Source organism: Arachis hypogaea, chromosome 19 (genome assembly GCF_003086295.3).
Source record: "Arachis hypogaea cultivar Tifrunner chromosome 19, arahy.Tifrunner.gnm2.J5K5, whole genome shotgun sequence".
Lineage (NCBI taxonomy): Eukaryota > Viridiplantae > Streptophyta > Magnoliopsida > Fabales > Fabaceae > Arachis > Arachis hypogaea.
The window spans coordinates 4,799,134-4,815,636 of NC_092054.1; the positions used below are offsets into that span (position 1 = coordinate 4,799,134).

The 16,503-nt window shown below is 22.4% G+C and overlaps 1 protein-coding gene across 1 annotated transcript; it reads left to right on the plus strand.

The window, feature by feature from the left end:
- The first annotated feature begins 13,779 nt into the window (after positions 1 to 13,779).
- Positions 13,780 to 15,851, plus strand: LOC112775137 (FBD-associated F-box protein At4g10400). The gene is made up of 3 exons (XM_025818614.3): positions 13,780 to 14,767; positions 15,167 to 15,316; positions 15,404 to 15,851. Exons 1-3 carry the CDS (start codon positions 13,847 to 13,849, stop codon positions 15,671 to 15,673), a joined length of 1,341 nt encoding a protein of 446 aa, XP_025674399.1. The 5' UTR covers positions 13,780 to 13,846; the 3' UTR covers positions 15,674 to 15,851.
- The last annotated feature ends 652 nt before the right edge of the window (positions 15,852 to 16,503 follow it).

Genomic DNA, 16,503 nt, shown 5'->3' on the forward strand with positions numbered 1-16,503 from the left:
ATATATTAATTTTGTTAAATAATTCTAAATATTTGTTTATATATATATAAATTTAAGTCACATATGCTAATTATTTTTTTGTTATGATTATTTTTTATTCTACAATCAAGTAATAATTTTTTAATTTTTTATATCCATGCATATTCTCCAATCCCTTTTCATATGTATGATTAATAATTTTTTTTAAATGGTGATATTTTAATTTTTTTCTTTCACATTTTTTTTATATATTAGCAAGAAAGCAAAACCACGTATTGTGACTCTTTTTCCTTTTTCACGCCTTAATCTTAATTAATCAATCTTGTATCCAAAACAGATGTTAGTTAATCTTAATTAAACTTTTAATCATTCTAATTTATTGATGAATTACATTTCTCTTAAAACTAATTTAATCAACTATCAATATTAGAACTAAATTATTTAAATAATATTTAATCTATTCTAATCCTTAGATACATATAGATTAGAGTCATTCTCGTAACAACCAACCGAAGTAACATCATAAGATCGAATACTTAGAATCGGTACAAATTCAGACTATCTTTTTGTTAAAATTGTCAAATTAAATTGACTTTTATTCTCTTCAATGGCATTGCATTAATGCACCAAAAGACCGGTAGTTTCTAAAAAAAATACAATATGTTATAAAATTATTTTTAATACAAAAAGTTTAAGAGAAAAAAATTTAAATATAGTACCAATCTTTGAATTGCATCTTCAAGCTTGGCACGAATTTTTCAAAATTGAACCTAAATTGAGGAAATTCGATCTTATTATATGCTCCACTTCGAATATTTTTGGACAAACATAGAAAACGTAGAGGAGATGTGACTTGAACTTGACCTACAAAGCTCCTTAGAAACAATTGTCCAATCAAAAAAGAATAACAGATTAGAAAAAAAATGCTTTGATTCTTAGATTTAGACTCACTAACCACAAAGAAACACTATATATAGCCTTTAGTAGTACAAAAATAATTATAGAAATTAATTATTGCAATATCAATTTACCACTATGAACGTTAGTATCATATTTATAGCAATTAGAATTATAAATTTATGTTTAACTTTTTATATAATTATAATTAAGATATTTTTTAAATCAGTATAATTATGCATTATTTATTAAATACTAATTGTAATATAATTCTAATAAAGATATTTTTTAATATAAATTTAGAAGAGAGAATAGTGCCTTTATTTTGAAAAGAAAATAAATTCATGAGAAATTGACACCTTACTTTCATTAGTTGGGAAAAATCCAATTTTAGTATATTAAGTAGATTATTTTATATAATTATAATAAAGATATTTTTCTAAATTGGTATAATCATGCATTATTCATTAAATGATAATTGTAATATAATTATAATAAAGATATTTTTCTAAAAATAATTTTAGAAGAGAGAATAGTACTTTCAATACATGAGAATAGTACTTTCTAAAAATAAAGATATTTTCCTAAATTAGTATAATCATGCATTATTCATTAAATGCTAATTGTAATATAATTATAATAAACATATTTTTCTAAAAATAATTTTAGAAGAGAGAAGAGTGCTTTAATTACATGAAAATAATACTTTCTAAAAATAAATATATGTTCCTAAATTAGTATAATTATGTATTATTCATTAAATATTAATTATAATATAATTATAATAAATATATTTTTTATAAAATAATTTAGAATAGAGAATAGAAAAATTCATTTTGGAGGAAAAACATAGTCACGAGAGATCGACACGTCACCTTCATTAGTTTAGGGAAAATCCAGTTTTAGTATATTAAGTAGATAGATTTGTTAAATAAGCTTCATGATTTGCTATCCATGCAATGCGGCAAGGTATATAATTGCTACATTAAGAAACTAAACTGACTCTTATTTTTCCTCAATGGCATTGCATTGATGCAAATGAAGGCCGGTAATTTCTGAAAAAAAAAATCATAATATGTTATAAACATATTTTAATTACGAAAAGTTTAAAATAAGAAAATTTGAATACATTACCAATCTTTGAATTGCATCTCCGAATTTGACACGAATTTACCAAAACTGAACTTAAATTGAGGAAATTCAATCTTATTATATGATCCACTTCAAAAATTTATGGAAAGACGTAGAAAAGCATGGAGGGAATGGAACTTGAACTTGGCCTACAAAATTTCGTGAAAATAATTTCTTAATAAAAAATCGAATTCCTCCTAAGAAAACTAACTTTACTCATATTCCATTAGGTTTGTCATAATATGTGAGTAGATCCAACCATGTTTCGGTAAAATAGAGTTTATTGTCCTTTCGTTGAATGCTTACATCCATGTAATCAGAATCCAAATCAGTGAATACAACTTGAGATGGTATTTGATGGATGTGGTGCATTGTAAACGATTACGGCAAAAATAATCGCACTAGAGCATTAGGTGAAAAGAATAAGTTGGAGTAAGAACAATCATTAAATTATTAAAAGAATAATATAATAGAATGAATATATAAAAAATACTATAAAAAATTATAAATTGTACCTTAAAAGGATCAACTTCGACGAAAAACGAAGAATATATTTTTATTCTATGAAATAGTCAAAAAAGAATAATAAATTAAAAAAATAAGTTAACTTTTAAATCTAGACTCACAAATCACAAAAAAATATTATATATAGCCTTTATTAGAAAAAATAATTATATAAATTAGTTATTATTAAGTTAATTTTTTTATTATTTACGTTATACATCGTATATTTGTCGTGATTGAATAAACCATTATCATATCATATACCTTTTTAACATGATTAGAATCATAAATTTTTACTTTTATTTTTTAAGGTAGATATCAATATCAACTTAATAGAAATTACGATTAATTTAAAATTATATTACAATGATTAAAAATTAAAATTATTGATAATTAACGTAGTTATGTATTAAATGCTTATTTGATGCATAATTATAAAAAAAATTTATTGACAATTAACATAATTATATATTAAATGCTAATTTGACGTATAATAATTGACAATTAATAACATAATTATGTAAAAAATAAAATATAACAACTAAAATTAAATTTGTTAACTAATTTAAGTTAATTATATAATGTTTGGCAATTATTTTTACATTTAATTATTGATATCTATTATTATTATTATTATTATTATTATTATTATTATTATTATTATTATTATTATTATTATTAATGGGTCATCATTAACGTAACAACTTGCCACTAATAAAATTATTGCATAATGAATGAGAATTAGAATTATATCAATATAATTAAATAATTAAAATATTTCTAATTGACAATTAGTTTAATAATGCATTAATATTGACTTTATATAATTGTAATAAAGATAATTAGTATTATGCATTATTTATTAAATATTAATTGTAATATTGTAATATAATTATAATAAAGATATTTTTCTAAAATAAATTTAGAAGAGAGAATAGTACATTTATTTTGGAGAAAAACTAAATTTATGATGAATTGACACCTTAATTTTATTAGTTGATAATGTATTAAATATTGATTTTATATAATTATAATAAATATATTTTTCTAAATTAATATAATTATAATAAAAATATTTTTCTAAAATAAATTTAGAATAGCACTTTTATTATTTGAAGAAAAAATCTAATTTTAATATATTAAGTAAATAAGTAGATAAAAAAACACAATCTTAAGAATTTCACAAAATAAATCAAGTAATAAATTTAATATTTTTTATTTGTTGTTCATTCGATTTTCGAAATTTTATTCTAACTCATTCGAACAATCAAACTCAATCTAAACATACACTTAATTGTAACGAGTGAGTCTCTCAACAAAAATAATTACATATATTATGTCTCCAACCAACTTGATTGGTATAAATTAAATAGTTTAACATTCATAATTTAGTTATCATAGTAATATGATCCAAGACATGTTGATATAAACAGTTGTACTAGGTTTATTTTTGTCCGAAAAAAAAAAAAGAACACGTTTAAATAGTAATCTTCCTATCCAAATAGAAAATTTGTTGAAGATTATTTGGAGCTAATCATATTACATGATTAATGTTGATCTTAATATGAAAATTAGCTCAATCTACTATAGAATTTGCTTTACCAAGAATTTAAACAAATTGAATATTCTATTGTCGAAGGATGATCTCTTGAATCTTAGAGACAATATCATAATCTTCATATTTGTTGAGACAATATAAATTTTGAAAAAGAATGAGGACATTCTAACAATTAACTTCACATATAAACTTTTTGGGATGTGATTTGATGCTCTCAAATTGTTTGGAGTTTTAGTATTGTTTAATTAAAAGAAAAAGAGAAAATTTGTATAGAATTTTAGTGCTCTTTAATTAAAAAAGACAGAAAAAAATAACAAGAGTTGTTACAATACTCCTTTAATGTTTGGAGTTTTAAAATTTCATATAAAACAAAAACCACTGTCAAAATTTAAAATTCAATTTAACATTGCGTTGATTTGGCTTAACATTTAATGCATATTAATAAGATCAATAAACAATTAATACAATTTTTTTGTAAAACTACAAACACATTAATTACAATCTCTAAAATATATTTTCAATTAATGATAATTATGATTACTATAAGGGTGAAGTATATTTTTTGTCCCTAAAGTTTGACAAAAGTTTCAAAAATACCCCTAAGTTTTATTTTGTTTCAATTTTGTCCCAGAAGTTTTTGATTTGCATCAAATATACCACTGACGGCTATTTTTTCAAAAAATTAAAGACCAATTCAACAACAATTTCATAAGAACAACCCTCAACACAAACAAATCAAGCATAATTTTCATGCATTATTGTTAGATTGATCTTAATTGTTTTGAAAATTTAGCCGTCGAAGGTATATTTGATGCAAATCGAAAACTTTTGGAACAAAATTGAAACAAAATAAAACTTAGGGATATTTTTGAAATTTTTGTCAAACTTCAAGGACAAAAAGTATACTTTACCCTTACTATAAAAAATTTAACATGCTCTATTAGTATATAAGTTATTAAGGTTATTAAATTAGTTCATAAAATCTAATTAATTAATAATTTTATATTTTATTTATTTTAATTATTTATTTAAAATTATAATTTATCTCATAAAATATTAAAATTTATCTTATATACTACCTTCATTTGTTTTTTAAAAATAATGAGTTCGTTCACGGACAAACTTGGTCTTATTTCTATATAATTTGGATCGTATTCGTATATTTTTATTAATCTAATTTTATTCATATATTTAAATATTAAAATTATAAAATTTTTTATTTAAAATTTAGATAGATATAATTTAAATTAATAATTTAATTTAATAAAAATAAACGTATTTGTATTATTTTTATTATCTTAAACAAAAGATATCTCTAACTATAATTTTTAGGTAAGATTTATTAATCTTTTCAGATATTATGTACCTATATATACACTCGAATGTTATTAATTTAAAAGATTACATATATTTATCTCTTTTGTTGAAATACTTAAAAGCCATACTTAGTCGCTTTTAAAAGAATAATACGAGAACGTTTATTTAAAATAAGATGAATATATTTATTTAAAATTTAAAAATTTTAAATAAATTTATTCGTGTTAAATTTAAAATAATAAGAACATATTGCCCTTTTAAATCTTTTAAATTTTTATTTTTGTCATAATTTTATAACAATTTAATATCAATCTAAAATAAAATAAATTCAAATTAAAACAAAAAAAATTAGTCCAAATAGAATTTTAATGCTGATTGACTGATTCTTTCCTCTCTTCTTAGTAATTTAATGTTGATTCTTCTTTCTCTTTTTAACCAAGGAGTACTAAAACTTTATACAAGTTTTCTCTTTTTATTTTAATAAAAGAGCACTAAAATTCCAAACAATTTTGGAGCATTAAATCACGTCCAATTCTTGAAAAAGAAAAAGTCAAAAAGAAAAAGAACATTAAATTATTAAGAAGAGAGAAAAGAATAACATTAAAACTCTATTTGGGCTAATTTTTTTTGTTTTAATTTAAATTTATTTTATTTTTAAATTGATATTAAATTATTACAAAATTATGACAAAAACAAAAATTTAAAAGAATTAAAATGACTAAATACTCTTATTATTTTAAATATTTTTATTTAAATAAATATACTCGTATTATTTTAAAATTAATACAAATAAATTTATTTAAAATTTTTAAATTTTAAATAAACATATTCGTCTTATTTAAAATAAATGTTCTCTTATTATTATTTTTTAAAGCAGTTGAAAATAATCTTTAAATATCTCAACAAAAAAATAGATATATAAAATCTTTCAAATTAATAACACTAGAGTGTATATATAGATATATATCGGAAGAAATTAATAAATCTTACCTAAAAAATATAATTAGAGATATCTTTTACTTAAGATAATAAAAATAATACGAATACGTTTATTTTTATTAAATTAAATTATTAATTTAAATTATATCTATCTAAATTTTAAATAACAAATTTTATAATTTTAAAATTTAAATATGTGAATAAAATTAAATTAATACAAAAAATAAAAATATACGAATACAATTTAAATTATATAAAAATAAGAATTAGTTTGTCCCTAGACAAATTCATTATTTTCGATGAACAAAAGAAAGTAGTATATAAGATAAATTTTATGAGATAAATTATAATTTTAAATAAATAATTAAAATAAATAAAATATAAAATTATTAATTAATTAGATTTTATGAACTAATTTAATCATTTATATACTAATAGAGCATATTAAATTTTTTATAATAATGATAATTATTATTTATTGAAAATATATTTTAGAAGTTATAATTAATGTGTTTGTAGTTTTATAAAAAAATGTATTAATTATTTATTAATCTTATTAACATGCATTAAATGTTAAGCTAAATCAACGCAAGGTTGAATTGAATTTTGAATTTTAATATTTTTTTTAAATTATATGCAATTTTAAGATTCCAAACATCAAACGAGTATTACAACAGTCACCAAATTATTTTTTTATGTCGTTCTTCTACGTCAAAGTAAGTCATTTTCAAACTGTAAACAATTTACATTTAAAAATATTCTAAGTTGAAATAGACTCAAAAAAATCCAAAATCCAATTACTACAAGAGTTTAAGAATCTCTAATAATGCATCTGAAACGAGCTATATCCCTATCAGACGATAAACTAACATTACAGTTAATTTTGTATAAATTACCTGACAAGAATTTTCAATTGAACAACTAACCAATATTTGAATAATTGTTCATGATCCACATACATTTGAAGATCGTTTCTAGTGATTCTAACATTGACAATTTGAATTACAGTTTATAAATAAGAGTTTATATAAAATTGATTTTGTAAACTTGATTTTGCAAAAAATAAGTTAATGTTAGAATGATTTATATCTAATAATCTTTATATCAAAAAAAATTATAGTAAAGTAAATATTGTTTAGATTATACTACTCAAAATTACTTTTAACTAAAAAAATTATTAAAATAAACATCAACTCAAATAAATTTTTTATATTATCCTATAATTTCAATTTAGATATTTAAATAGATCTTATTAATTAATTTTATAATAAAATTAATATTTACTTACTAAAATAAAAATAACATATAAAAATTGACAAAATATATTTTTATATCAAAAACAAAAATAATATATGAAAAATATATCAAAATATACTTTATTAAATTATATTACTTATAAAGTTTTTAGTACTCTTAGTATTCTTTTATTTAATACTATTTTAAACTATAAATTTTAATTATTTATAACCTTATTATTAGTTATAACTAACTTTTTATTTACTTTGTTTCTTTAATGGTATCAATAATTTATATTATAACAAAATTATAATAATAAATTAATATACAAGATTTACACTTATAAATTTTAATAGAGTTAAACAAAAAATAAAAATTTTTTATACAAAACCAAAAATAAAATTTTATAAAAATATATTATTATATATTTAAAATATTTAAATACTAGAGAGACTACAAGCAAAGAAATAAAAGATAGAATAGATAAGAAAAAAATAAATTCAATCTTAACGTAATTTTTTAAACATAAAAGTTATAATTTCTAACTTCTTATAAATATAAAAGAAACGTTCAATGTACTCAAATATATTTCTCTTTTTTCTAACGTTAAACCAAACGCAACCTTTATAATCAGACAAAATTTATCTAGATTAAAAGTATCAATTCTCAATACAACTACGTTTTAAAATTCACCACAATTTAGCACTAGAATTAATTCTTTACCACGCATTCTTTACTAGGCAGTACTTTTCCAATTCACGAGCCAAAACTACTTGCCTCATCAATATTAATAATAGAAAAATCTAATAACTTACCGATAATTTTAGATTTCTCACATTTTGGGAAATATTTAACTGTTTCTTAAATTAGTCCACATCTCGAATATGCATTTGATGCGCCAAGATGATGCCAAAGCTAAATATTTCTGTCCAAACAGCCAAATGCAAGCAAGTCAAATAAAAAAATAAAAAAAAATTTTAAAATGATATGTTAGTAAAATAATAAATGATACTTTAATTACCTTTAAATTTATAACATTTATTATTTATGAGCTTCATTATCTTCATCTAAAGACTATCTTTATCCAAAGGTGATTAATATTTTTTCTAAACTGACAATATAACTTTAGAGGAGTAAGATCCCACAAAAAATAAGATTTAATTACTTTTTTGTTCCTTATAATTTCACCAAATTTACAATTAAATTTTTATATTTTTTTTTAATTAGATCTCTATATTACTTTTAATTTTATAATTAAATTCATTATTTTATGTCAAAAATGTTAAAATTAATGAACTAACTTAAATTTAATTAATGAGTCAACTTTTTACCACTAATGTCAATTATATTTTTTATATTATTTTGAATTCTATATTTTAAATTTTAAATCTTAAATTTATATATGAAATTTAATATTAAACCAATTCTCCAAAATAAAATTAAAAAAATAATTTTACAATAAAAAAATAATTAATATTGACTACTTAAAAATCAATTCTTTAATTTTTGTTGTATACGTTAACCTACTGAATCATTGCCAGTTATATAAATTATTAAAAATCATTTTAAATATCTTGTATCTATAACAATTTATATAAATTATAAATAAAACAAATTTATAATAAGAATTGATTTAAGATAATACGATAAATTTGCTTCCAATTTAATCCAATTGTCATAAGAAAATAAGTAAATAAATAAATAAATAATAAAATCATCACATTATTACACATTACATTTTATTTTTTTCGGTGACTAACACTACATTTTAATTAATACCAGTCAATATTATTTAAATTCTTCCTCAAATTAATAAATTGTTATGAAGTTATTATTACAACTATAATAAAATTTTTTCCATACATGCACCTTTCAAGAAAAATACTATATATATATATATATAATTTTTGTTAAATATTTAATTTTGATACAATGTCCGTAAAATAGTTTTATATATTGCGTTAAATTTAGTAAGGGTGAATGTGGATTGGATATAATCAAAATTTTGATGTTAAATTCGTAAATTTTGGCCATATCCGATCCACATTCACCCCTACATAATTGAACGCAATATATAAAACTATTTTACGGACCGTGTACCAAAATTAAATACTTAATAAAAATTATACATATAGCATTTTCCTTGAGAAGTGCATGTATGAAAAATTTTTTATTACAGTTGTAATAATACTTCATAACAATTCATTAATTTGAGGAAGAATTTAAATAATATTAACTGGTATTAATTAAAATGTAGTGTTTCATTATAAAATAAAAAGAGTAATGATGTGATGATTTTATTATTTATTTATTTATTTACTTATTTCTTTGTGATAATTGGATTAAATTGGATGTCTTATTTTTAATTTATATAAATTGTTATAGATATAAGGTATTTAAAATTGTTCATAATATTCGCATTTATTCCTAAGCAACATGTAAAACTATTTTACCTATCAAAATTAAATACTTAACAAAAATTTTACATATAGCATTTTCTTTAAAAAGTGCATGTATGGAAAAAATTTTAAGGCTTATTTTTTAAGCTTATTTTATTAAAAAATTAAAAAATTATTTTTTTATTTTTTTAAATATGTTTTTTAAATAATATTAAACATACTTTTTAAAATAATAAAAATAAAATAATACAACATATATGATAATTATTAGTTAAAATAAAATATAAAAAAAATATTTACTTATTTATTTATTTTGCGAATATACATATACATACGTAAAATTCACAATCTAATTCTATTACTTCAGTTTTACATCTATTTTTTTAATGTCAGAGAGTATCATTCCTAGCTACTACGAGACTATTTAAATTTCATCTCATTTTTTTTATGAATTTTTCAAGAGTACATGTTTTTTAAACAAAACTAATGTGGCGACGTTGAAGAATTTATGTTATCTATACTGTTCAATATTTAGCTTTTTTTTAACTGTCTTTCTCATTTAAATTAAATTAAGTTTTTTCACAATTAAAATTTTTTATCATCGTATATATTCTTCCCAAGTACCGGACACAAACCTTAAAGTTGGCCTTTTTTATTGTGAAGTTTGTTGACGGTGCGGTAAACCTTAATTACAAGTTCGTTTTTGAAAATTAAGGTTGGCTTATTTATCTATTTTTTTTGTAACTAAATATTTTTTATTTTATTTTAATATCAACTATTCAACTATAATACTCTTCTGTCTCTTAAAATTTGAGGTGTTGACTAAAAAAATATTAATTCTTAGATTTTTTCTTATTAATTATAATGTATAAGTCAACTTAAATATTAATTTAGTATTTATATTCTTTGTATTTAATTTTAAATACAAAGAATATAAATACTAAATTAATATTTAAGTTGACTTATACATAATAATTAATAGAAAAAAATCTAGGAATTAATATTTTTTAATTAATACCTCAAATTTTAAGAGAGAGAAAGAAGTATTATAGTTAGATAATTAATATTAAAATAAAATAAAAGATATTTAATTCCAAAAAATAAATAAACCAACTTTAATTTTCAAAAGCTAACCTGTGATTAAGATTTATCGCAGCCGTCAACCAATTACACAGTAAAAAATTTACGGTGAACAGGTTTCTGTGTCTCTGTCTTGGGAAGAATATATATGATGAAAAAAATTTAATTCTAAAAAAATATAGTTTAATTTGGATGAAAAAAGCAGTTAAAATAGCTGAATATTAAACAGTACAGATAATTTCAATTCTTCAACATGACTGATAACGTTATCATTGACTCTGTCAAAAAAATACGCAAAAATATACAGTAATAAATCACATTAGTTTTTTTTAGAACATGTACTCTTGAAGATTTCATAAAAAGAATGAGATGAAATTTAAATAGTACGCTGCAATAATGCAGTAAAGATGATACTCTTTGACATTGAAAAAATAAGTTATAAAACTTGAGTAAGTTGACGACGCTTATAAAATCTATCATTTAAAAGGTGGCTGAAAAAAAAAAAGGTTGTAAAACTTGAATAGGTTGACAGCGCTTATAAAATCTGTCATTTGAAGTTGGCTGAGATATTGCGAACTTCAACGTAATTTATAATCCAAACTAAATTTACAATTTATAATTAAATATAATTTACATTTATAATTAAATATTTTTAGTAATTAATAATGGGTTGTTTTGTTTGTATACAAAACATTTGTTAATAATAATAATAACAACAATACTAATAATAGTACTTTTTTTTCAATTTTATTCATATGCTTTTATTTATTCTCATTCATTAATAAATAGTTTATAATTTAATTATTATGCATCTTAAAAATACATATTAAGATTATTATAGTAAAATTTTTAAATATTTTACTTTATTAAATAAATAAAAAACGTATTAAAAAAAAGTTAAACTTCGTAATTTTTTATATAAGTTATTTTAATTCTTATTTTTAACTTTATCTTACACACAATTTAAATTACATTAGTGATTAAGAAAAAGTGTGAGCGTGTGTTTGGATAGAGAATTATAAATTTTTTAAGATAATTTAAAATACAAGGTAATTAAATTAAATTAATTTGCTTGTAGTAATTTAATTTTTTTTTAATTTGGATAAACAATTAAATAATTGGACAAAAGAAAACCAAAAGTGAAAGATATGCTTATATTTTCTGTTATAATTAAATAAATTTATAAACTCTATCTTAATAGATATAGGAGTTAAATCTCTCTTTTTTTTTTTAATAATAAAAACACCTTGTTAAATTCTTTTAAAAAATCGAAAAAATGACTTCTATAAATATTAAAAAAAATAATTTTGACTAAAGAAATTTTAAAAATAAAAATACAAACTAAATAGATTATCAACTTTTAGAATAAACACTCAAATTAATCCTAAAAAAATTATATTTGATATTTTGACCTGCTAATTTTTTATTCTTTAAAGGTTTTAAAAAATTATTCTCATTAAACAAATTGATCTATCATTCGCTTTAAACCAATATTTAATGTTTATATTGATAAAATAAATTTGTAATAAATTTTATTATAATATAATTAGATTCCAAAAATACATTTTAAGGTAAATTAACTATCTTTTAATACTAAAGAGAAACCAATTTATCTAATAAAACTTTGTTGAGAACCAAAACTTCTAGAATATTTTAAAGATTAATTTGTATATTTAATATAAAAGTTTTTGAAATATTTATAATGTAAAATAACTATGTTAGATACACATTTAAAATTAATTATTATCAAATTTATTATTTTATAAAATATATATAAAAAATAAATTAAATAACACATGCATTCATATATAAATATATAGTAATTAATTTTTGGTGTTTATATAATATTTTAAAAAATTTAATTTTGATGCACTGTGAGTGTAAAATAGTTTTACACGTGTATTTAATTACGGGACAACGCATCAATAAAGATAAAACGCTTCATATTAGTCGCGTGAATAGTCATCTAAAAAACGGATGCGATTGCATAACTGTGTAAAATGTCTTACACGATCAATACATCAAAATTAAACTATATTTTTAAATGTAAAAGTATATAAAAATGAATAATGATATTTGTTAACCAAGTCCAACCAAATTAGTTTAACATAACTAAAATCGGCTATGACTAATATTATTCCAAATTTTATTATTTAACTTAAGTAGACTTTTTTTTTTTACCAAAGATATGAGATTCGAACCCACAACCCCATTTGAGCTATTATTTGGTTCATAAAAAAAATTTAGATGTATAACATTATTAAATAAAAATGACATTTTTTCAAAAAAAGGTAACATTAGCTAGTATTGTAATAGACTTTATTAGACTTAGTTTGGTAAAATTTTTTAAAAAGGTGTTTATGTTTTTTAAAAGTTTAAACTCCTCATTTTTTATTTGATAAATAAAAAAGATCATGTGCTTGTACTTGTAATTTTTAAAAGATTAGAATACTTTTAAAAACTTTTAAAGTTGGATTGTGCTTTTTAAAATTTAAAAGTCTAATATAACCTTATATGTTAACTAATTTTTAAATTTAATGCTTATATTTATGTCTATTATAATATTTTTAATTTTTAAAAATTATTTTACCAAACGTAATTATTATTGTTTTATTTATTGAAAGCTATTTTTAATTTGATTTACCGAACATAAATGTTACAACTTTTTAAAAAATTATTTTTTAAAAAATTAGTCTTAGTCAAACCATTTTTATATTATAGGTTCTTATATATAAATACACCCATTGTGTTGATGAAAACACACATCTCCTTTCTTTCCATGTCTTATTGACCTTAAAAGAAAACCATGGTGGAACCACCATGGCAGCCAAAACAGCTAAGACTAGAGAATAACAACACAGATAGGATCAGTGCTCTCCCGAACACTGTCTTATGCTACATATTATCCTTCGTTCCTACCAAAACCGCCGTGAGGACAAGTGTTTTGTCTCCACGGTGGCGCCACGTTTGGAAGGATGTGAAGACCCTCCACTTCTCCGATGACTCACATGAATTGTTTGACGAGACCGGGGAGTCCTTCAAACGTTTCTCTATATTCGTAAACAATGTTTTCAACCTGCACAACGATCCGCGTGACATTCACGCGCTCCGCCTCTCTTGCGGCCACTCGAACAATGATCCTCTCAATGCTAGCTCAGTTGCGGCGTGGGTACGCGCCGCGATTGGGCCAAATCTCGAAGAGTTTCACCTTACGCTCTTTTGTAATGATGCGCGCGGTTTCGTGGTGCCACATAACATTCTCTCTTGCAGCAAACTTGTCACGCTATCCTTGAGCGGTGGTGTTCACTTGCTGCCAAAACAGCCCCTAACGGTTGATTTGGTGTCTCTTAAGATACTTTCCTTGGACATCGATGATGTTGATTGGATCGATGGTATTCTTAGTAAGTGTCCTCAGATTGAAACCTTGAGCGCGTGCTTCACACTGAGGCAGCCAGTGAGGGTTTGCTTGCCACTCACACTGAAAAAGTTGAAGTTTGCAATTAAGAATCAAGTTGCGGCCGCGATTGAGATACACGCGCAGGGACTTACGTACATTAGTATCGCCCATGCTGCTAACCGTTTCAGTTACAGGGTTAGTGAAATGAACAACGTAAGGGAAGTGAGTCTCAACATGTATGCTACCCATGAGCCTATTGATGTTTTGATCAGGATTCTCATTGCAGTACGCAGAACAGAGATTCTAGCTCTTCATCGTTTCACAACAAAGGTAAAATTTATTATCATATTCCCAACCATAATTTGCATATTATCAACCAAATTTTGATATTATCTTGCCATTTTAATGTTTGTTTATATGTATATATATTTTTAATCATATGTTCTACCTATCCTCTAAAATTCAGTTATCAATCAGTTAATGCACATATCAATCAATGCCAATAAATTATAACTCAAATAGTAGTCTTTCTATACTCACCTAAGAGGATGCGAGTTCGAATTTCTCTATCTTCAATAAAAAAAAATCAGTCAATGCACATAGAAATGTATAGATTTAACTAAATGGTCTTTTTATGTAACATTTTTTTTCATGTGGTATTTTAGCTATGTATTTATAATTTAATTATCATTGTAACATGTTATTTTTTTCCCTTTTCACCCTAAACAGTGGTTGCTTCGTGCCCAAGTTCCAGTCTTTCCAGACTTTCACCACTTGATTCGTCTAGAGGTTGTTCTTCCGTGGTTCAATTCAAGTTTCCTGATGAGCTTGCTTAGCAAATGTCACAAGCTTCAAGAACTGAAAATCGAAATTGATGAGGTTTTTTATTTCTTCCATTTGACATTATCATTTTAGTTGTATTATTAGGTTTGAATCTTATGAGTGGTTTTTGTCTCTTGTTTTCAGGAGCTACCAATTGTTTCACAAAGTTGGATGAAACCAAGAAGAGATCTTCCTTGCCTTGCATCATACTTGAGCTGTTTTCACTTTGTGGGATATAGAGGAATTCATGATGAGAGCAAAATTGTTGGGTATATTCTAGAAAGAGGACTTCTTTTGAGTACAATCATTATTGATCTTGAAAAATCTCTGGATGACGATTCAAAGAATGATGTCCTCATGAAGTTGTTGGCCATGCCAAGGGGCTCTCCATTGTGTGAAATCAACATTTGCTAAGCTCATTGGATTTATGTACTTCTTTAAAGCATGAGCTTTGCAATTTGTTTGAGAAATAATTGCAAGTTTTCTTACTAGCTAATAAGAATACTCGGCCTAATTTATGTGTGTAGGGCTATAAACTTTGGTTGGAGTATTTATGTATCTTTATCTTTTTAAATCAAATTATGTTTGGAAACTGAAATTATCTATTGCTTCTGGTTTTTTTTTATGTTAAATATATATCAGAAAATGACTAACATATGGTGAAGATTTTCGTCTAACTGTGCACATATTGACTGGTAACTAATTGTGCACATATTGACTGAAGAGTTAGTTAGTTAATTGAGTTAGATTTCGACTAATTGTATTTATCTCTAGCTACTAGGTCCACTTAGATAGAGTATATATACATAAAACGTGTAATGTGTAAGGTTGCTGATCAACCATTTTTTCATCTCCTCTGTAATTTTTCTCTCTAACACTAATGAGAATCAGATTACAGAATTTCCTCTCTTCCACATTTCACTCTAGAGTCACACACGATTAAAGTGTTCAAGCTGATCAAAGTCACCTGGTCTTAATGTTTCTGATTGTTCCTTAGTATGTTTGTCCTAGATTGAAGAACTAGTTGAAGTAGGATTTTTATTAGAGGGATACATTCTTGTTCTATTTAACTTTTTGGTTGATCTTAAGGGATAAAAATAATGATATTTACAACCTTGATGACGGATAAGGTGTTAACATAGTAGTAAGTGTGATTCAGAGTTCAACTAAGGAAATACATATCATTTTTAAGGTTTTTTTACCAAAATGCGCACCTGAAAAACATTAATTCCCAAAATGCGCAT

What these genes read in the sequence shown, in the direction of transcription:
- LOC112775137 (XM_025818614.3), top strand. Translation starts at nt 13,847, where the DNA reads ATGGTGGAACCACCATGGCAGCCAAAACAGCTAAGACTAGAGAATAAC. An exon ending in TTCATCGTTTCACAACAAAG is followed by an intron (nt 14,768 to 15,166) that starts GTAAAATTTATT and finishes CACCCTAAACAG; the next exon opens with TGGTTGCTTCGTGCCCAAGT. An exon ending in TGAAAATCGAAATTGATGAG is followed by an intron (nt 15,317 to 15,403) that starts GTTTTTTATTTC and finishes TCTTGTTTTCAG; the next exon opens with GAGCTACCAATTGTTTCACA.